General features: G+C 42.4%; 2 protein-coding genes across 9 annotated transcripts in view; one reads left to right on the top strand and one right to left on the bottom strand.

Moving 5' to 3' along the window:
- The window catches only part of LOC132402265 (cytochrome P450 2C38-like), a 265261-nt gene that overhangs the window by 24995 nt on the left and 217052 nt on the right, over positions 1-23214 (top strand). The gene's annotated exons all lie outside the window — the stretch shown is intronic.
- The window catches only part of LOC132402268 (cytochrome P450 2C23-like), a 55459-nt gene that overhangs the window by 5318 nt on the left and 26927 nt on the right, over positions 1-23214 (bottom strand). The window contains exons 3-8 of the mRNA XM_059985086.1: positions 22232-22381; positions 21248-21408; positions 15677-15853; positions 13844-13985; positions 11367-11554; positions 8024-8165 (exon numbers count right to left, since the gene is read on the bottom strand). Of these exons, the coding sequence (XP_059841069.1) occupies positions 8024-8165; positions 11367-11554; positions 13844-13985; positions 15677-15853; positions 21248-21408; positions 22232-22381 (960 nt within the window). The remainder of the gene's footprint in view (positions 1-8023; positions 8166-11366; positions 11555-13843; positions 13986-15676; positions 15854-21247; positions 21409-22231; positions 22382-23214) is intronic.

The following is a 23214-nucleotide window of genomic DNA, read 5'->3' as shown; positions in this document are numbered from 1 at the left end:
TATGTTCCTGTTAGGTTGAAAGGAAAGGTTAAAGGTTTGAAAGCACCATGGTTTTTAAGGGATATTAGAAACTTGGTTCGGAAAAAGAGGGATGTCTACAATAGATATAGGCAGCATGGAGTAAAGGAATTGCTTGAGGAATATAAAGAATGTAAAAGGAATCTTAAGAATGAGATTAGAAAAGCTAAAAGAAGATACGAGGTTGGTTTGGCAAATAAGGTGAAAGTAAATCCGAAAGGTTTCTACAGTTATATTAAAAGCAAGAGGATAGTGAGGGATAAAATTGGTCCCTTAGAGAATCAGGGTGGTCAGCTATGTGTGGAGCCGAGGGAGATGGGAGAGATTTTGAACGATTTCTTCTCTTCGGTATTCACTAAGGAGAAGGATATTGAATTGTGTAAGGTGCGGGAAACAAGTAAGGAAGTTATGGAACCTATGACAATTAAAGAGGTGGAAGTACTGGCGCTTTTAAGAAATTTAAAAGTGGATAAATCTCCGGGTCCTGACAAGATATTCCCCAGGACATTGAGGGAAGTTTGTGTAGAGATAGCAGGAGCTCTGACGGAGATCTTTCAGATGTCATTAGAAATGGGGATTGTGCCAGAGGATTGGCATATTGCTCATGTTGTTCCATTGTTTAAAAAGGTTCTAGAAGTAAGCCTAGCAATTATAGACCTGTCAGTTTAACCTCAGTGGTGGGTAAATTAATGGAAAGTATTCTTAGAGATAGTATTTATAATTATCTGGATAGACAGGATCTGATTAGGAGTAGCCAGCATGGATTTGTGCATGGAAGGTCATGTTTGACATACTTTATTGAATTTTTTGAAGAAGTTATGAGGAATGTTGATGAGGGTAAGGCAGTGGATGTAGTCTATATGGACTTCAGCAAGGCCTTTGACAAATTTCCACATGGAAGGTTAGTTAAGAAGGTTCAGTCGTTAGGTATTAATGCTGGAGTAATAAAATGGATTCAACAGTGGCTAGATGGGAGATGCCAGAGAGTAGTGGTGGATAATTGTTTATTGGGATGGAGGCCGGTGACTAGCGGGGTGCCTCAGGGATCTGTTTTGGGCCCAGTGTTGTTTGTAACATACATAAATGATCTGGATGATGGGGTGGTAAATTGGATTAGTAAGTATGCCGATGATACTAAGGTAGGAGGTGTTGTGGATAATGAGGTGGGTTTTCAAAGCTTGCAGGGAGATTTATGCCGGTTAGAAGAATGGGCTGAATGTTGGCAGATAGAGTTTAATGCTGAGAAGCGTGAAGTTCTACATTTTGGCAGGAATAATCCAAATAGAACATACAGGGTAAATGGTAGGGCATTGAGGAATGCAATGGAACAGAGAGATCTAGGAATAACAGTGCATAGTTCCCTGAAGGTGGAGTCTCATGTAGATAGGGTGGTGAAGAAGGCTTTTGGAATGCTGGCCTTTATAAATCAGAGCATTGAGTACAGAAGTTGGGATGTAATGTTAAAATTGTACAAGGCATTGGTAAGGCCAAATTTGGAATATTGTGTACAGTTCTGGTCACCGAATTATAGGAAAGATATCAATAAATTAGAGAGAGTGCAGAGATGATTTACTAGGATGTTACCTGGGTTTCAGCACTTAAGTTACAGAGAAAGGTTGAACAAGTTAGGTCTCTATTCATTGGAGCGAAGAAGGTTGAGGGGGGATTTGATCGAGGTATTTAAAATTTTGAGAGGGATAGATAGAGTTGACGTGAATAAGCTGTTTCCATTGAGAGTAGGGGAGATTCAAACGAGAGGACATGATTTGAGAGTTAGAGGGCAGAAGTTTAAGGGAAACACGAGGGGGTATTTCTTTACTCAGAGAGTGATAGCTGTGTGGAATGAGCTTCCTGTAGAAGTAGTAGAGGCCAGTTCAGTTGTGTCATTTAAGGTAAAATTGGATAGGTATATGGACAGGAAAGGAGTGGAGGGTTATGGGCTGAGTGCGGGTAGGTGGGACTAGGTGAGGTTAAGAGTTCAGCACGGACTAGGAGGGCCACGATGGCCTGTTTCCGTGCTGTGATTGTTATATGGTTATATGCTCCGTATGCTGGACTAAGTGTGTGCATGTAGGAGGGGATTATGTTGAAGGAGGCCACGAACTTATCAATCATCCCTCGTATGTTCATATTGTCCACAAACTTTGCCACAAAGCCATTAATTCCATCAACCAAGTTATTAACACATAACGTAAAAAGTAGACCTAAAACAGTCCCCTGTGGGACACCAATAGTCACTGGCAGCCAGCTAGAAAGGGCCTCCTTTATTCTCACTCTTTGCATCCTGCCAATCAGCCAATGCTCTATCCATTTTAGTATCTTTTCTGTAAAACCTTGGGCTCTTAACTTGTTAAGCAGCCTCATGTGCAGCACATTCTTAAAGGCCTAAAGATCTGAGTACACAACATCCACTGATTCTCCTTTGTCTATCCTGCTTGTCATTTCTTCGAAGAATTCTAACAGATTTGTCAGGCAAGATTTTTCTGAATGAAACCATGCTGACTACAGCCCATTTTATCATGCGACTCCAAGACCCCCCAAACACATCCTTGACAGTTGACACCAACATCTTCCGAAACATTGAGATAAAACTGGCCTGTTGTTTCCTTTCTTCTGTACTTCTCCCTTCTTGAAGAGTTGAGTGATTTTACAATTTTCCATTCTAATGGAACCATGCCTGAATCAATTGATTCTTGAAAGATCATTAGTACTGCCTCCACAATGTCTTCAGATATCCTTTCCAGAACCTATTTGATACTTATCTACTGTCAGATCTATCTGTTTTCCAAGAACCTCTCTCCAGTAATGGTAACTTCACACACTTCATGACCATCGACACCTGGAACTCACATCATATTGCCAGTGACTTCCACAGTGAAGACAGATGCAAACTACATTTCCCTGTCCCACATTACTATCTTTCCAGCAGTCCGATATCTACTCTCACCTCTCTTTTACACTTTATATATCTGAAGAAACTTTTGGTATCCTCTTTAACATTATTGGCCAGTTTACCTTCATATTCCATTTTCTTCTTAATGACGTTTTTAGTTGCTTTCTGTTGGCTTTTAAAAGCTTCTCAAAGCTGTAACTTCCCAGTAATTTTTATTCTATTATATGCCCTCTCTTTGGCTTTTATACTGGCTTTGACTTCTCTTTTCTGCCACAGTTGTGTCATCCTGCCTTTAGAACACTTTTTCCTCTTTGGGATGTATATATCCTTCGCCTTCTGAATTACTCCCAGAAATTTCTGCCGTTGCTACTCTGCTGTCATCCTGCCGTGTTCTTTACATGTCAATTTCAGCCAGCCCCTCTCACATTTCTCTGGGTTTCCCTTTCCTCCACTGTAGTGCGGGTACATCTTCAAATTTCTGGGCCAATTCTATCATATTATGAACACTGAATCCTGTGGGTTCCTTTACCTTAAGCTCTCTAATTTATGACTTGTATTGTTCTTTACAAACTCAATGTATAATCACTCTTAATAATGGATGCCAACTTTCTGAGACATTGCTCCTTGAAGATATTCTGGATACTATGGAAGCGAGTGACCATGATGAAGCTGACTTGAGTTTACAACTCTCAGCAGCTTACATCGATCCTGTACAGTAGCAACCTCCCATACCAGAAGGTAATGCAGCCAGTTAGAATGCTCTCCACAGCAGAAACTAGAAATTTGAGAATATTTTTGGTGCCTGACAAGTAGGGCCTGATAAAGTGTGAGGTGGTTCATTTTGGTAGGTCAAATATGATGGCAGAATATAGTATTAATGGTAAGACTCTTGGCAGTGTGGAGGATCAGTGGGATCTTGGAGTCTGAGTCCATAGGACACTCAAAGCTGCTATGCAGGTTACTCTGTGGTTAAGAAGGCATATGGTGCACTGGCCTTCATCAATCATGGGATTGAGTTTAGGAGCCGAGAGGTAATGTTGTAGCTATATAGGACTCTGGTCAGACCCCACTTGGAGTACTGTGCACAGTTCTGGTCGCCTCACTATAGGAAGGCCGTGGAAACGATAGAAAGGGTGCAGAGGTGATTTACAAGGATGTTGCCTGGATTGGGGAGCATGCCTTATGAGAATAGGTTGAGTGAATTTGGCCTTTCTCCCTGGAGCGACAGAAGATGAAAGGTGACCTGACAGAGGTGTATAAGATGATGAGAGGTATTGATCATGTGGAATGGGCTGAAATGGCTGACATGAGACGGCACAGTTTTAGGTGCTTGGAAGTAGGTACAGAGGAAATGTTGGGGTAAGTGCGTAGAATGGGCGGCTGGCAGCGGTGGTGGAGGTGGATACGATAGGGTCTTTTAAGAGACTCCTGGATAGGTAGATGGAGCTTAGAAAAATAGAGGGCTATGGGTAAAACCTCCGTAATTTCTCTAGTCAGGACACGTTCAGAACAGCTTTGTGGGCTGAAGGGCCTGTATTTTGCTGTATGCTTTCTATGTTTCTACGACTGAGATACCACACAGTATAGGGCCTTTCAATCCTTTGAGCTGCTCCACCCAGCAATCTTCCAACTTATTCCCAGGCTAATCACAGGACAATTTACAAAGACCAATTAACCTACCAACCAGTATATCTTTTGACTGTGGGAGGAAACCCACATTGTCATGGGGAGAACGTAGAATCTCCTTACAGACAGCAGTGGAGATTGAACCTGAGTCACTGGCACAGTAAAGCACTTTGCTACCATTCCACCCTAAAATGAAACATAGTCAACCCGAAGTATTGAAGTAAACAATGTTATTGTAATCATTGAAACTGTATTGAGTTACCATTGATCTTAAGGGTATAAAACTGTGATGTACTTTGAGTTTAGAGGCCTATTTTTCTTTTTGTAATTTTTTTTTAAATCGAAGTTCATCATCAAATAACCATTTCCATAAGATGTATTTCAGACATTGTACATATATATCATATAACTATATATGTCACAAATCTTCAGATAGTATTTATCTGAGGTATACACTTATAGAAAAGAGTGGAAAGAAAAAAACAAGCAAAAAGAAAAAACTATGTACAAGTAGGGAGTGATCTTTTTTTTTACAAGATATTGATTTATGAGAATAAAGTCAGGCCTATGAGGCATTATGTAGTTAAACAGTTTTTCCCCAGTATGAATCAAATTGTTCTAGCTTATGATTAACAGATGCTGTTATCTTCTCCATTTTGTAAATGTCCATTGTAATTTCCATCCATGCATTTAAAGTTGGGCTCTCTTGAGATAACCATTTCCCGGTAAGAGTCTTTTTACCAGCCACTAACAGTATATTCATTAAATATTTATCTCTTTACAACCATTCTTGAGGTATATACCCAAAACATATGGTCTTACTCTCTAAGGGTATTTTACATTTAAAGATGTCTTGTGGGGCATTGTGTATCCCCTTCCAATAGTCTTTGATAACAGGGCAGTCCCAGAAATATGATAATGATTTTCATTTTAATTTCCACAATTTCTCCAGCAAACAGGGAGGTTACTATCATAAACGGGATTTCTGAGAGGGTATAATAAAATATCTTATCAAGTTTTTCCATCCGAACTCCCTCCATTTCTGTGAACTGGTACACTTCCATATTATTGTCCATTTTTCCTCAGATATAATTATCCCTCCTTCCTTCTCCCATTTTGTTTTAATGTATGCAGTCGAATGTGTTTTAAGGTTTGACAAACCCTTATACATGCTTGAAATGATTCTACTACCATTATCTGAATTATGTGCTTTTCTAAAGAGCTCGATCAAGCATATACTTGCCTTGGTTACATTTTTGAGCGTCCTATTAACATATTGTTGCATCTGTAAATACTGATTAAAATCTTGTTTTTCTACAAAGTAATAAGTGTTTCTCTTTAAGCATTTCAAAACTGAACAGTGTTCCTTCTTTCATTATGTTGCAAAGAACTGTTATTCCTTTAGCTGTCCAGTCCTTAAATCTAGCATCCAGTTTATTCGGCGTAAAATCTAAGTCATATGCACACCATTTAAGAATTGCAATATCTCCCTCTAGATTATATTCTTTTATAGTAGTTTTCCATATTTTAAGAGTCAATTTCACCCATGGGTTATCAATAGTATTTATGTACCTTTGCAGGTTGTTATCAGCCAAAATTGCTCGGAGGCCCATTTTCCTAAGAGTGTCTCCAGTGTAAAGATCTGCTGCTTGCTTTGAAGAGTAAAGTCTTCTATATCCACCAAATTCAGTGTCTCTCCAGTACTTCATTCACAGTCACAACACTGGGTAATCCTCAGTGTGTGATTTTCGTGTGTGCGGAAGTGAACAATCTACTCCTACTTCAGTATAAAGGAATCTCCTCATGCACACTTTGATGTTTGACTCTGTCTGACTCCAGTTGGAGTAATGTGCCCAGAGTCAGCACCTCAGTTTAGGAAGGTCTACAGAAAGCAGCGAGTCTGCTGATTGGGATCATTTTGGGTTTCAGCAAAGAATTGTGACATATATATATATATGCATTTTGATAATAAAATTTACTTTCAACTTTGTCCAAGATGGTGGCACGATGCAGTTTGCAGCGGCCACTCCGGAGTTGATATCTGTTATTTGTTAAGCGGGGTGCCATGCACAATCCTAATCTGATGAAGAACAGATGTGGGAGCACGGAGGAACATCTGGAAATCTCCAGTAAGGCCTTCTTCATTGCTGCTGCTGTTGTGAGGTCCGAGTCTCTGCTGAGAAGAACAGGACCCCAGTCCTCAGAGTCGCGTTGCCAGTGGCCATTGGCAGGGGCACTGTAGTGTGCTTGGCAGAGGATGGTGCTCAGAGAGGCTGTGCCGGAGGGGATGGTCAGAGGCTCGGAGGTTTGACGGACTTGGAGTCCACTGCGGTCGGGGTGCTTTCACTGTGTGCTGCATCTACGAGTCTGAGTAGGGCGGTGCCATGGAAGTCCATAGCGGGGGTATTCCCTTCTGCCGCTGGCGTGGGATGACGAGTCTATTGGGACCCTGAGGACTTGTGGAAATTGTGTGGTGGTTTCTTTCAAACTTCTAGTCTTTTAACTTCTTTGGACTATTTTTACTGTGCCCATGGTCTTTTTGATCAATGGTGGTATTGTCTGCATGTTGTAACTATATGTTAACTATAACTATATGTAACTATGTGGTTTTGTGTAGGTCTTGTAGCTTTAGTTTTTGGTGGTAGAGTTGGGCTCTTGACTTGGTGTGTCTGGGTAGTCTTGTTTTGTCTGGTGGATTTGGAGCTCCTTTCTGGGGAATGCGCTAAGATGGTAGCACAATATTAATACGCAGCAGCCTCTCCGGATTCTGGATTTGGGGATTACCAAACATTATGTGGATTTCTGGTGTAGTCTGTTTTGTCATGTGCTTTTGTGATATCATTCTGGAGAAGGTTGTCTCATTTTTTAAACTACATTGCATTTGTGGTTTCTAAATGACAATAAACTGAAACTGAGCCAAACTGAATGGAATTGAATCTGCGATCAGCCTTTCCTTGGGCGAAGACCAGCAGCAGCACGTTGGCGTTTAGGATCACAAGGAAGGTCCTCCACCTTTGATGGTTTTCAGGCCTTCCTTCATCATGTCAGTGGCTCAGTTTTCACTGCTGTCATGCAAGTCCCTGGTGAAGACTCAGGAATACTGACACACTGAGATGTAGAAGGATTCTTCATTGCTATTTCTGTTTTAGACCATAAGACCTTAAGACATAGGAGCAGAATTAGGCTAATTGGCCTATCAAGTCTGCAGTGCCATTCAATCATGGCTGATTGTCCATCACAGTTTTGAATTACCAGTCAGGGTTGTTCACCCTGAACTGAACCCTGGAACCTGAAGGACTGGTGGACTGCTGTTGGTCTTTAACCTGCTTGACATGGGTAAACCTACCCAGAGCCAAAGCATAAAGCCCTTACTCCTTCCAATATAGATCACCAGGTGCAAGCCTCCAAACGCTATGAGGAGGTTGTGGTCCTCTTGCAGGTGGGCAGAGAGAAAAGGCAATAAAGTAAATAAGTGTATATGTATACCTGCTGAGAATGCCACGAAATTTTCACTCTTTTTGAAACATCCATTTTCATCAAGGAAATGGTTTGCATTAAATGATTCAGGTGACTCCCAGAGGCTGTTGTCTTTCAGAACAGACGAAAGGACAGGCATCACAAGCATACCCTAAACACAGAAGCAAGTTCAGATGTGGTTATGGTCAAAAGTTATGTCAGATGCACAAAGCAGAAAGTATCTCAACACATTAAAAGAATGACTGATGATGTTAAGCATCCCAAGAGCAATGTACTGCAGTGGCTGATGTGGAATTGATCCTCAGAGCACAGAATGTAATACATTTGTGGTCTGAATCCTGATCTTGTTGGATTATTAATATTAATATTATTGCTATAATATATCAATATAGTAATATTATTATTATTATTGTTAAAAAATATTTTTTTCTCAGCTCAAGCTGGTAATGCCTGACATACAGGCATAGACAAGCACACTCATTTCTCAATTGCTAGGAGCTTTCGGACTATTTTGGTGGTGTTTAGTATTGAGGCTGTCTGGAGATTTACATGAATATTACTGAGAAGGACTAATTGATTTATGTGTAGAAACTTTGGGTTTCTTACCAGTTGTAGATATTACTGTTGGGACAATATATACCCTGTCCATGTTCCATCCTCTTTCAATTTCCTCTTTTAAATTCAGGATATTTCTAGTATATTTCAGTTATTGATTCTGTATATTGTGTGTTTTTGTGTTATTGTGTGTTTGGAATGGCTGAATTTACCAAGTAAATTGTGCTTGCTTGTTTATTATATTATTATTGTTGTTTGTTTATCCTGTATTATCATATTATTATTTATAGAGCACGTTTCATATAAGCGATGTAGCTCAGAGTGCTTTACAATGAGTTAAAGTGGAGACCGTGATATATAGGAGCAGAATTAGGCCTTTTGGCCCATCGAGTCTGCTCTGCCATTTTATCATGGCTGATCTATTTTCCCTCTCAGCCCCAATCTCCTGCCTTCTCCCCATATCCCTTCATGCCCTGACTAATCAACAATCTATCAACCTCTGCCTTAAATATACCCTTTGACTTGGCCTCCACAGCTGCCTATGGCAACAAATTCCACAGATTTATGATTCTCTAGCTAAAAAAAGTCACCCTCATCTCCATTCTCCATTCAAAATAGATCTTCCTCTATGCTGGGGCTGTGTCCTCTGGTCCCAGACTCCCCCTCCCATAGGAAACATTCTCTCCACATCCATTCTGTCAAGGCCTTTCAACATGCAAATAAATTAAAGAATAAAAATAAAAGACAAGACAATGTTAGTTGAAAGCAAGGTTAAATAAATAGGTGTTGAGATGGCATTTAAAAATGACAACATCACTATAGTTTTATGTATTGAATTCCACAGTTTAGGAGTGTAGTTCTAAAAAACAGACCTGCCAATGATCTTTTGAGACAAAGTTGCTTAAGTTTAAGAGACCGGCAGAAGAAAACCTGAGAACACGGCTTCAGAATATAATGTCATCCCTTTGGAACAAAGATGAGGAAGAAATGATGGGGATGTCATTGAAACCTATTGAATATTGAAAGACCTAGACCTCAGTTAATTATAGGGGTCCATGGCATTAAAACTGCTAGGACCCCCTGGCCTCCTGTAGTGTATGGGATGTCCAGGGAGGGATAGCACCTCTAGTGAAGGGATTTGTCGTGTCCATTCCAAGGCAGCTCACTCATCTTTGGCCCCTACTGGACACTCTGCTCCCACCTGTAGCTCCAAATAACTGTCTTCATGTGACAGCAGCCACATCCCGGTGCACAACTTCAACAGGCTGGCTAAAGCAGGCAAGGGTGCTCAGTCCACTGCTGTTCACCCTGCTGACCCATGACTGTGCTGCAGCACAGAGCTTGAACCACATCATCAAGTTCGCCAATGACACAACCGTGGTGGGTCTCATCAGCAAGAACGATGAGTCAGCTTACGGAGAGGAGGTGCAGCGGCTAACAGACTGCTACAAAGCCAACAACCTGTCTCTGAATGTGAACAAAACAAAGGAGATGATTGTTGACTTCAGGAGGCCACGGAGCGACCATTCCCAGCTGAACATCAATGGCTGCTGGATAGAAATCGTTAAGAGCACCATATTTCTTGGTGTTCAACTGGCGGAGAATCTCACCTGGTCCCTTAACACCAGCTCCATAGCAAAGAAAGCCCAGCAGTGTCTCTACTTTCTGTGAAGGCTGAGGAAAGTTCATCTCCCACCCCCCATCCTCATCACATTCTACAGGGGTTGTATTGAGAGCATCCTGAGCAACTGCATCACTGCCTGGTTCGGAAATTGCACCATCTCGGATCGCAAGTCCCTGCAGAGGATAGTGAAGTCAGCTGAGAAGATCATCAGAGTCTCTCTTCCTGCCATCATGGGCATTTACACTACAAGCTGCATCCGCAAAGCAAACAGCATTATGAAGGACCACACACACCCTCATACAAACTCTTCTCCCTCCTGCCATCTGGGAAAAGACACCGAAGCATTCGGGCTCTCACAACCAGACAATGTAACAGTTACTTCCCCCAAGCTATCAGACTCCTCAATACCCAGAGACTGGACTGATACCAATTTATTGCCCTCTACTGTGCCTATTGTCTTGTTTATTATTTATTGTAATCCCTGCACTGTTTTGTGCACTTCATGCAATCTTGGGTAGGTCTGTAATCCAATGTAGTGTTTTTCTGTGTTGTTTTCATGTAGTTCAGTGTAGTTTTTGTACTATTTCATGTAGCACCATGGTCCTGAAAAACACTGTCTCATTTTTACTGTGTACTGTACCAGCAGTTATGGTCAAAATGACAATAAAAAGTGACTTGACTTGACTTGGGTAGCCAGCAGCCTCATATCCCAGTGAGAGAGACAGGCCTGTCTTAGTATGTGAAGTCATCTCCAGTGGACAGGGGAGATCAGTCTACAGTGAGATCCAACGCCCGGGAAGGTGATACTGTAACACTCCTTGATGAATGAAGAGCATGATGAGGCACAGAAGATGTCATGGTCATCCACTGCAACCAAGGAAGACCCCAGTTTGTGCTGTTTGTTCATATCACTGGAGCCGGTCTTTTAAGGTTGACAGAGAGTAACTGCCCCAGTGCAACAGCTTGTCCACTTTACAAACTCTCCCACACAGGTCTCCTGTCATCATCAGACAGGATGGACAACCACCACCATTCCTCCTCAGCAACAAGCAAGTTAAGGACACTGTACTTTCTGAAGTACAGAATAGCTGACATGTGATTATTTAACTTTTGGTTCAATGTTATTAGAAGTTATACAAATAAAACATTCATTACATTGATCTTGACTCTGACCTTTGGTATCAGATATCCTCGGAAGTTCACATCACTTGTTGCCATGTGTGGAAGGCTCATGGGAGCGATGTCAATGTATCGCTGGACCTCATGGATGACCGCGTCAGTGTACGGCATCTTCGCCCTATCCTCAATTGCTGGTCTTCGATGAGAACCAATCACATCATCAATCTCATTATGAATCTTCTCTTGAAGAGGAAGATAAGAAGATTTTGTTTCACGCATTTCATTTACCAACATTTCCCAACTTGTCATATTGGTCAATATCATCTGATCTTACACTCAGTGGTCACTTTATTAGGTACACCTGCTCATTAGTGCAAATTTAAGATTACAAGAGAGCCAATTTGAGACTCTGCAAACATCTGTAAGGGGTTTGTATGTGCTCCGCAAGTCCATGTGTCTCACGCTGTATCTTCACAGGCAAGCGCAGGATCACACAGACAACCAAAAGGGTTTAGTAAAACTAGGAATTTTATTAACAAACAAATCAGTTGAACTTACAAGATTTTGGATAACTCATGATAACTCGGCCAGAATTCCACTAGGCAGGGATCAAGGCAATGGAGACCCGAGAAAATAGCGCTACCCCTTTAAATACATTCCAGTGCACAAAAGAATCTGTGCCCAGCTGATAAAACACCCGACTAGTTACAGGGTTCACCAGTAACTATTCTAATAAGAGACAAAGTCCAATGAATTGGACACCTGCAAAGTCTTGAAGAAGTAAATGGAAGGATTCAAGGACAATTGCAACTTAACTATAAATTGGGGAAGATCTAACAATAACACATAAAAACCCCAAAACGCATTAGTACAGATAGTTATAATTAATAAAACACAGAGAATACAAAAAAAAACTCAGACCCCTCAAAGAACTCTACTGATGACCCACGGTTGTGACAGTGTTGGTTTCCTCTGGGTGCTCTGGTTTCTCCCACATCCCAGAGCTGTACGAGGTAGAAGGATAATTGGTCACATGTAACAGTAGTGTGGATTAGTTGGATCAGAAGAGCCTGTTACCGTGTTGTATCTCTAAATAAACGATGACTGTGTGGCTCAGCACAACTCCACTGCTGTGTTCAAGTTTGCTGATGTGGATCCAGTCAAAGGCGGTGATGAATCAGCAGTCAGGAGGGAGATTGAAAATTTAGTTGAGTGCTGTCATAACAACAACCTCTCACTCAATGTCAGTATGACCAAGGAAATTATTATAGACCTCAGGAGAGGGAAACCAAATGTCCATCAGCCAATCTTCAGTGGAGAATCAGAGGTGGAGAGGTTTAGGAACTCTGAATTCCTGGCTGTTACTATTTCAGAGGACCTGACCTGGACAGGAAAGTGCAATTGCAAAGAAAGCATGGCAGTGCCTCTAATTCCTTTGGAGTCTGTTTCAACCACAACCAATGATCCTGTTTCAAGGACTCTATATCTAATTACTTTGAACTTTGATTTTGACACTGTTGTGTAATTGATACACAACTTGCAATTTCTATAGATATACCCTGGAGACCATTCTAATGGGCTGTTTTGCCACCTTGTACGGGGTGTGGGCACTGCACAGCTGCAGAGAGCTGTAAACTTAGTCAGTTTCACATGGGCACTAGTCTCCGTAGTATCCAAGATATTTTCAAACAGCAGTACCTTAGAAGGGTGGCATCCATCATTGAGGACCCCTATTACCCAGGGCATGCCCTTTTCTCATTGCTACCATCAGAGAGGATGTACAGGAGCCCAAAGGCACACACTCAATGTTTCAGGAACAGCTATTTCCCCTCTGCCATCTGATTTCTGAATGGACACTGAACTCATTAACACTACCTACTTTTTCTTGCACTACTTATTTAATTTAATATATAATTACTTACTGTAATTCAGTCTTTTCTCTATTATCATGTATTGCATTGTACTGCTGCTGCAAAGTTAACAGATTTCACAACATATGCTGTTGATAATAAACCTGATTCTGATTTTGAATTGAAGACAAGCTCTTTTATGGTTGACTGAAGATTTCAATGGACTGAAGAGTCGGAACTATACATGTATAGTTTGGTTGTATTTTTACTGATATTCTATATGGGCTTGTTGTATTTTATATGCGAGGACTGGGCCTCAAGCTGCAGTTTCACCTGGGGACGGGGGTGGTTGCTTTGGGACCAGTGCACTCCTCCAGGGACGGTGTGGTGCAGTGTCCAGGCTGGAGCCGGCTCCCCCCACCGTGTTTGCTCACAGGAGACGGGCTCCATTGAAATCAACTGGAGATTGGTGGAGTGAGTTTTTGATTATTTTATTGTGCGATTATGATACCATTTGTGCTTGCTATCTTGTGAGTGCTTTGTGCTGTGTGTGACCATTGGTACTGTGTTTTGCACTTTGACCCCAGAGTAATGCTGTTGCATTTGGCTGTTTTCTTGAGTATTCATGTCTGATTGGGTGATAATTAAACTTGAGTTGATTTGAATTGAATTAAAGCGTACCTTGAACTTCTGGATACTTTGCCAGGATTTGAAGAGCCCAGCGTAGTGTTGTACTGGTTGTTTCAGTTCCAGCCATAAATAAGTTCAGCACCGTCAGCAGCAAGTTTTCTTGAAAGAATTCGGAGTTAAGCACATCTTTGTCCTGACTCAAGGCAAACAAAAATCCATGTTTTAAACAGAAGGGATTATGCATATGCTAGAAATGGTGAACAACACACACACACACACACACAGAGTGCTGAAGGAACTCAGCAAGTCAGGCAGCATCTATGGGGGTCAATGAGCAGTTGACATTGTTTCAACCCGAGATCCTTCATCAAGGCTGAAACGGAAAAGGGCAGAAGCCAGAAAATGATGGGGGGAGGGGGAGGGGGGAGGGAAGGGATGGAGTACATTTTAAAAACCTTCAGTCAATTTTCAAATTTAATTCAACTTCCTGGATCCTTATATTCTTTTTATTTTGTAATTTTATTACAGTTCAGCACAGAATAGGCCCTTCTGGCCCTTCAAGCTGCACTGCCCAGCAATAACCCAGTTTAACCCTAGGCTGATTATGGGACAATTTACAATGACACATTATCCTACCAACTGGTACTGTGGGAGGAAACCAGAGCACCCAGAGGAAACCCATGCAGTCATGGAGAGAATGTATAAATTCCTTACAGGAGATGGTGGGAATTGAACCTGGGTACCCTGTACTGTAAAGCTTTGTGCTAAGCACTATGCCACCCTAAAGCTACTGTGCTCTAAAATAGGCAAATGTTTGCAATAGCAGTTCCCCGAAAAACCCCCCAGAAAATCATGGAAACTTTTAGGAGGATCTGTAACAGAGGACTGTTGACACAAAATGCCAGATTTCTTTTCTATATGCACTGCCTGACCTGCCGAGAATTTTTGGCATTTCCTTTTCTTAGTTTAGATTTCTAGCAGTTGTATAATTTTCATCAAAAAAGCTAACCTTCTTTTGGGTGGCACAGTAGTGTAATGCTTTAGAGTACAGGCAACCCAGGTTCAATTCCAGCACTGCCTAGAAGGTGTTTTTACGTTCTCGCTGTGACTGTGTTGGTTTCCTTCAGGTGCGCCAGTTTCCACACACAGTCCAAGGATGTACCAGTTAATAGGTCAATTGGTCATTATAAATTGTTCTCTAGTTAGGTTAGGGTTGAGCAACATTAGGGATCACCAAGTAGAGCATCAACTCCAAGGTGAATTTGTACCACAGCTGTGTTCTGTCCACACTCTTGTATGGGTCAGAATGCTGGCAAGCGACAGAGAGCAATCTTGCCAAACTGTCGTCATCCCACACCATGAACCTCTGGAAGATCCTCTGTATTTTCTGGCCAAGAAAGATCTCCAACCACACCCTACTCCTTCAGTGTCACCAAGAAGACATGGTCACCATCATCATGAGGAAATGTTGGAGCTGGGTTGGGCATGTGATGAGAAGAGAGGCTGACTCCATCGTCAAGACAGCACTTCATTGGACCCCTGAAGGGCGGAGGAATGTGGGAGACCAAAGACAATTTGGCACCGTACCACAGAGGCAGAAATGAAGACCCTCAACCACACATGGGGCAAAATAGAGAAGATGGCCAAGGACAGACAGAGATGGAGGACCTTCATTGCAGCCCTAAGCACTAGCGGTGTAATGGGCATTAAGTAACTAAACTGAATAAATAGATGGGCTGCTGGTTGGCGCAACTCTTTGGGCCGGAACGGCCTGTTCTGCGCCATGTCTCTAAAATAAGATAAGAAGTGAAAAGTTATTGTCTTCAGTGTACTTGGTAGGACAGTGGGAAATGAACGAATGCAAGAAGAAACTTATGCCATTACCTCAGCCATCTTTGTGAGGAAGCAGTCGATGTAATCCCTGGGGGAGTCTTTCTGGACAGTCTCTTTGTGACTTTGAATAGTCTTGGCCAGAAAACTTTTCAAGTTTTCCATATTTTGGAAGATCTTCTGATGAGGTCCGGGTAGGAAATCCATGATCCTTGGGAAGTTGTTGTACAACTGCAAAACAAACACACTGTATTCACCGACATTGTGCTGTACTGGATACCTAATGCTCAGTTCAAATAGTTCAAAGTTCAGAGGATATTTATTATCGAAGTACGTATGCAGTATCGAACCCTGAAATTCGTTTTCCCACAGACAGCCACAAAACAAAGACAAACATGAAAAAGTTCAAAGAAAAACATCAAAGTCAACCCCCACATCCAAAAAAAGGAAAAACACACAAATGGCAAAAAAATACAGAAAATAAAACACAAAATCTACAGAGTTCAGGCATTTTCAGTTCAACGTAGTTCAATTTAGCTCTGTGTCGTTCATTATCTGCAGGCCGCCCTGATCAAAGGCACACAAAATAGCAACAAAAATCAAGAATTGACCAGAAACACATCATGAGGTGAAATACTGAGTTTAAGCCACAAATTGCATTGATTAAACCTTGCATAAGACCCAGGACTACACCATAATCCTCCAGTTGCATCGAGCAAGAAGGAGAGGGAAAGACCATTCAATAAAAGGGACATTCCTTCGGAAGCAGTGAGCGAGAAGTAGAGAGGGGGGAGAGGTAGAGGTGGAGGTGGAGAGAGAAACCATCATACTCAGACATCTTCCTCTGGCGCAGTGAGTGAGAGGTTGACAGATGGCGCTTATGTTCCGCTTTCACCTCGATGATTTCAATCTTCCTTGACTCCCCAAATGGCAAGATTGGTGAGAAATAGAGTCAAATATGGGCTCGCATCCCCTCTCCAGGCTTCTTGGCCTTGAGGCCAGAAACTTCTCTCGAAACCTCACCGGACATCCTTAGACAGCGAAGCGCCAGATCACTCAATTAGCCCCAAAACACCCCATCAAAATATAGATCACAGACTCCAACGGTAGAAGAACCACATTTGGAAGAAAAAGAAGAGGTAAAAGCATCAGGTTAGAGGTAAGAAATTAGCTTTGTCTATTATACATTGAAACATATCATGGTATTATTATCTTCGTCTTGAGCCCATCATTCCTACCGGAGCAGAGGTCCCTGACAGCATCTCACCAAGTTCTCTATCCTGGGCCAGAATTTCAAGTTGTCCCCAGGCATAGCCCATCTTCTTCTCAGAGGGATGAGGTCTTTGGAGTTCCTGCTGGTGTTTCTGTAGCTCTGTGATTTTTATGGGATGGAGTTACTAGTGCCAAGCCCAACACTCATCCTATTGCAACAGGCTTGAGATCGTCCAAGGCAGAGTTGGTGTAATTATGGTGGTGTTATTATTAAATTGATTTCCACGCTCCATTGAGAGTGGAATATCTGACCTCTTTCCAGGATTCATCAATGTTGTTGATGGCATGTCTGATGTTGAAGGACTTCCACCATTCCCTCACCATTGGTAAACTCCTGGGATTTTCAAAATCATCTGTTGCGTGCAGCATCTGAGAGATAGTTCGCTGTAAAAAATATGCCTTGAATGTGGATATCACACGTTGGTCGAGTGGTTGAATCAGCGATGTTGTGTTAGGTGGCAGGAAATGCACTGTTACGTTAGGATGAATGCTGTCCAAATGTTTAGGATGGGCTGGCGCATTATCAAGCAACAGAAGAACTTTAAAGGCAAGATGCTGTTCCTGGCAGTAGTGTTCAACCTCAACAGCAAAATGATTAGCAAACCAATCTTCAAAGTGACCCATGCTTTCTTGTTAGCTGCCAAGTGGACAGGAAGCATATTCTTACTCAAACCCTTAACAGCACGGGGGTTTAGTGAATGGTAATCTAAGACAGGCTTCATCTTACAGTCTCCTTTGGCATTGGAACACATAAGCAAAGTCAATCTATCCTTTGCTGCCATGAAACCTGATGCAGTTTTATCATCCTTACTTATGTAAATGCGTTTCGGCATACGCTTCTAAAGAAGCCTGGTCTCGTCTGCATGAAACACCAGCTTTGGTGTGATGCCTAACTCAACTATCATAGCCCACAACTGCACAGGGTGGCATTCAGCAGCTTCACGGTCAGCACTAGCCTGCTCACCACGCAGAGCTGAGTTGTGAAGCCTGTGACGATTAACAAACTTAGAAAAACATCCCCTACTTGCATTAAACCTAACAATATCACTTGACACTTCCCCACTAGCCTCTGAACAAAGATGACCATAAGTTTCCAAAGCTTTCACACAAAGATGATCAGAACTTCTTGTTTTTTTTCTGTTTCATCCTCAATGTACAAATTCAACATTTTCTCCACATTTGTCATAGTTGGGTTACACACTTTGGTAACAATCTTTGAAGATACTTGTAATGAATCAATCTCTGCACTTTTAATTTTCTCAGTATTTTTCTTTATGTTTCTGATCGTGGACTCACCCAGGCTGAAGTAGTGTTCCAGAGCTGTGTTACCCTCACCTGATGCCACCCTGTTTATAATTTCCAACTTTTTTTTCCAAGTGTTAAAGCAGTTCTCTGCCGCTTGGCTGATGGCCCAGGACTTGACATTGGACGCTTAAGAGGCATAGTTAAATATTTCAAGCACAATATCATTGCATCATAGGTAAAAACAACAAAAGTTTAAGAGCGCAAGATTGCACATCCACACATTGCCAAAACCAATGTGAGACTGGCAGGAGTGAGACTGTGAGGCGTGCGCACATGACTTGCATTGGCGGGAAAGCAGTGCTCCTCGCATAACTGTGAATTTTGGATACATATAAGGAGAATTTGGTAGAAATAGGTTCCTCACATAACTGTGAATCCGCGTTGTCTGAAGACGCATATAATGACGATAGGGTGTAAGCACATGTAAGACAGCAAGCACATAAGATATCAATAAAATATAGGCATCTGTTAGTCTTGAGAGACCATGTATTTGCACCTTGGAAAGTTTCCAGGGTGCAGGCCTGGGCAGGGTTGTATGGGAAACTGGCAGTTGCCCATACTGCAAGTCTCCCCTCCATGCCACTGATGTTGTCCAAGGGAAGGGCACTAGGGCCGATACAGCTTGGCATCAGTGTTGTCGCAGAGCAATGTGTGGCTAAATGCCTTGCTTAAGGACACAACACGCTGCCTTAGATGAGGCTCAAACTAGTGACCTTCAGATCACCAGACCAACACCTTAACCACTTGGCCATGCGCCAACTCAGTAAAATACAGTCACACAAAAAAATATGGTCCAGGTCCCTGAGTCCATGAAAAGTGACATGGCAGATTTTTAACATCATAAACCAGCGAGTTGTTTGTTATGCCTCCCTGCCCGCTGTGAAAATGGATAAAGGGTCCCTTATTAGGGAAAGAGAGACAGCATGTGGTATGTCAAATACCAGGTAAACTGCAAAGTCTTTGGGGTAAATGCAAGTCGGTGTTGTTGCTGTTGCTTTGCTCGGGCTTCAGTGCTCGATGGCGGGTGCTGATGCTTTTTTTGCCGGTGGGGGGGAGGGGGAATTGTTGCTTGCTGCCAGTTACACATGGGAGGAGGGAGCTGGTGGGGATTTTAGGTTCTAACATTTAACTGTCATTCATTCTTTGGGGCACTCCTCTGCATTTGTGGATGGTTGTGAAGAAAAAGCATTTCAGTATGTATGCTGTATACATTTTTCTGACTTTAAATGTACCTTTCAAACCTATTGGTTTGGATCTTAAACATCGTACCACTGTCTATAAGGAGTGCATATGTTCACCCCGTGACCATGTGATTTCCTCCACGTGTTCCAGTTTCCTCCCAGAGTCCAAAGACCTACTGGTTAACTGGCCACTGTGAATTGTCCTTTGATTAACTAGGGTTAAATCGGGGGATTGCTGGGTGGCGTGGCTCGAATTTTGTACTGTATCTCAGATAAAATTATCTTGGCACAGTCAGTTGAATTTTCAGGTTATTTTAAACCATTAGCCAATAGACATTATGATTGAATGAAATTTGGTTTGAAATGTTCATACAGTGGTCCAAGTAGTATTCTAATTTCAGAATTTTGTGAGGTAGGACACAGTCACCAGGGTTATGGGTGACCCTGGGTTAGTGGACATTAGAAAGTAGGAGGCTGACCAGGAATGTGTTGGAATGTTCAAGTTCAGATATAATAAAGGGAGGGACAGGGATTCAAAAATTCAAAGTATATTTATCAACAAAAAATGTAAAAATTGTACAACCTTGAGATTTATCTGCTTACAGGCAGCCACAAAGCAAGGAAGACCAACACCCAACGTGCAGAAAAAGAGAAAAAAATGCAAATCACCCAAACAATAGAAGCAAGCAATGACATTTCGAATCAAACCAAATCCTCAGATCAGAATCCCCAGAGTAGCCTGTGGTAGGCCGAAGCCTCGGTCTCAGTTCATCATATTAGTGGGGCAAATTGCTGTGAAGCTTGCAGACACCAAGCCCGGCAGCTGGAGCAGTTTCATAGCCTCAGGATTGCAGAGAGCGGAGTGAACATCGCGGGAGAGTGAGGTTCTCGTCTCCGGTCCTGACACATTTCCTTTCCAGTCTATCTGAGCCTGTGTTTAATTTGTCCAAACAGCAGGTCATTCCTTGCATTAGGACCTGAGCCCTGCTGTAATGAATGCTCTGGGCCTCGACCACACTGCCCAGTGATTCACTCTGGGACAAGTCTTTCTGCAGGCACTAAGGGTGAAGACTAGAGACTTCCACAGTGAATGACTGAGATTGACGATCCTGAGGATGTGGGTGCATTACCCACCAGCTTGGCATGTCCTGGGGGGTTGACGGTCTATGCAAGCTCAGAGTTTGAGGCCTAGAGGTCAAAGTCCTGCAAATGGCAAGTCCTGGGGTCAATACCCAGAGGTCAAATCCAGCAATCATCCCTGGGTCGGTATGTCCGGTAGTCAGAGGTCTGACGTCAGTGAGTCCACACAAGGGACTAGAGGTTGTGGAGGCCTAATATCTGCAAGTCTGAGAGTCCAGGGCCAAGGACTGCCGGTCGGAGGCCGACCTGAGGTTGGAGACCTGTTTGTGAGAGTGGGTGGGAGGGTGGAAAGGCGGCTGGCATGTTGAGCTGTTCTGCTGAAGCCTGCGGGCATGATATGCTGGGACCGGAGAGTTGGTGAAACCTGCAGGCTTTCCCCAGCACATCCTTACGTTGTGTAGTTTTTAACACAAATGACTCATTTCACTGTATGTTTCAGTGTACAGGTGATAAACAGATGAATCTGAATCTTCAGTGAGCATTTTTACAGTCGGCGGAGTGAGAGACAAGTAGACTTGTGTATTGTTAAAATATAGAAACACAGAAAACCTACAGCACAACACAGGCCCTTCAACCCACAATGCTTTACCAAAGATGTACTTACGGAATTAATGTTGATCCTGAATCTCTGTCTGTTTCACTGACACATTGACCACCTGAGTCTCAGATGAAAATATGTTCGCTCTTAACTTCAGGAACTCTCACAATCCACTGTAAAGAGACATACCTGTATCCAAGGGCTAGTCAAACTGCGGGCATTTTCTGCAACCAACTCCATCAGCCAGAGAAGTTGTTTATCTTCGTAATCAAATCGTTTTCCAAAGGTGATGGAACAGATGATGTTTGACGTTGCACCTCTCAGGAGAAAGTTTGGGTTGAAAGGTTCACCTGGTTCAATTAAAGAGGCCATTTAGGAAATGTTAAAATGAAATGTTGGAGCAGTCCTAAATGTTTTTTGCACATTAAACACAAGAGATTCTCCAGATCAACACACACAAGGAGGCCACAGTGGGGAATAACCTTTTGTCACCTTATTCTGGCATCTTCCCCCTTCCTTTCCAGTCATGATGAGCGGTCTCAGCCAGAAACACCAACTGTTTATTCCTCTCCATAGATGTTGCCTCACCTGCTGAGTTCCTCCAGCATTTTGTGTATGGTGTTATAGGTATTAAATACATCTCCATTCAAAAGGTATCAGTTAGTTACTTAATACAGAACCAGTGAGTTTTCACTGGGAGTATAATGAGCAGTTTTGGGCCCCTTATCTAAGAAAACATATCCTGACGTTGGAGAGGGTCCAGAGGAGGTTCACGAAAATGATTCTGGATTGAAAGGTTTGGCATATAAAGAACATTTGCTGCCTCTGATACAGTATTCACTAGAGTTCAGAAGAATGAGGGGTGACCTCATTGAAATTGATCGAATGTTGAAAATTCTTGATAAAGTGGATGTGAAGAGGATGTTTCCTACGGGTGGGGGAAACTGGGACCAGAGGGCACAACCTCAGAATAGTGAGATGTCCTTTTAGAACAGAAATGAGGAGGAATTTCTTTAGCCAGAGAATGGTGAGTCTGTGGAATTTATTACCACAGGCGGCTGTGGAGGCCAAGTCATTCAATATATTTAAGGCAAAGGTGGATAGATTCATGATTAGTCAGGGCATGAATGGATACGGGGAGAAAGCAGGTCCTCGAATGCGGTAGTGACAAACCTTTCTTATTCCTGAAGCTTGTTTGCAGGAACTGGGCTTCTTCCTGAATCCTCTCCTCAGCGCTCTTTTTCCCCATTCCAAAATTCCTCAAGGTGCTGAGAGTGAATCTCCGAAGCTGCTTCCATCTCTCGCCACTGCTGAAACCAACTCCTGCAAGAGAGACCTCAGGTTAATGTCCCTTTGGAAGGGGTTGTTTATTGTCTGAGGGCAAGTATTCTTAACCAGTTTCCCAATTTATTCTTTACCCTTCCTTACAACTGCCGAGATACCTAAGTGTAACGCTAAGGACTATCAGCTTTTGTTTGTCTAGGGGAAAATCCGTCCACACGCCAAACCGTGTCTCCCGTTTGTGCAGACGCTGTGTAATGCACACTGGTACAAATTCGCACATACAATATCAGACAGCACACAATGTACGTTTTACAGATTACACTTTATAAATCTTACTGGAACTAGTTAATTAATAGCGATACAATATAAAAAGAAAGAAAAGGGTGCCAAAACTTATCAGAGTTCAATCAATTTATGCACAACCGTTGGAGCTCAATTATCAAAGCCTTCTGTCCACTATTCGACCTCCTCCAACTTCTTTGACCTGTCATCTGGGACCAACCTCGGTGGTTGACCAGAGCGTGTCCAGCACATCCTTCCACTCTGGTTTTCCTCCCGAAAATCCCGCCACTGACTCCAGGTTCCCACACATACAGATAGAATAACATCGCACCCATTTAATGGTTCCTTTGTTATCAATAATTATAACCCAAACATCTAACTAAACAGAGCATTACCTCATCAGTTACCTACAAAGAAGCCATTTCCTTATAATGCTACAGAGAAGCCATTTTATATATACAGTTAACAGTTAACATTACAGTTAATAATCTGAGAACCCTGCATTCTCCCCCCATCGAATTAAGTCATGTCCTCATGACGTTCAGATAATTCGCCAACCCCTCCTGCAGAACACACAGCCCAATCCAAGT

The sequence above is a fragment of the Hypanus sabinus genome, chromosome 11 (genome assembly GCF_030144855.1).
Source record: "Hypanus sabinus isolate sHypSab1 chromosome 11, sHypSab1.hap1, whole genome shotgun sequence".
In the NCBI taxonomy this organism is placed as follows: Eukaryota; Metazoa; Chordata; class Chondrichthyes; order Myliobatiformes; family Dasyatidae; genus Hypanus; species Hypanus sabinus.
The sequence above is the reverse complement of the archived record's forward strand: the minus strand, read 5'-3'. Positions and strand labels throughout refer to the sequence as shown.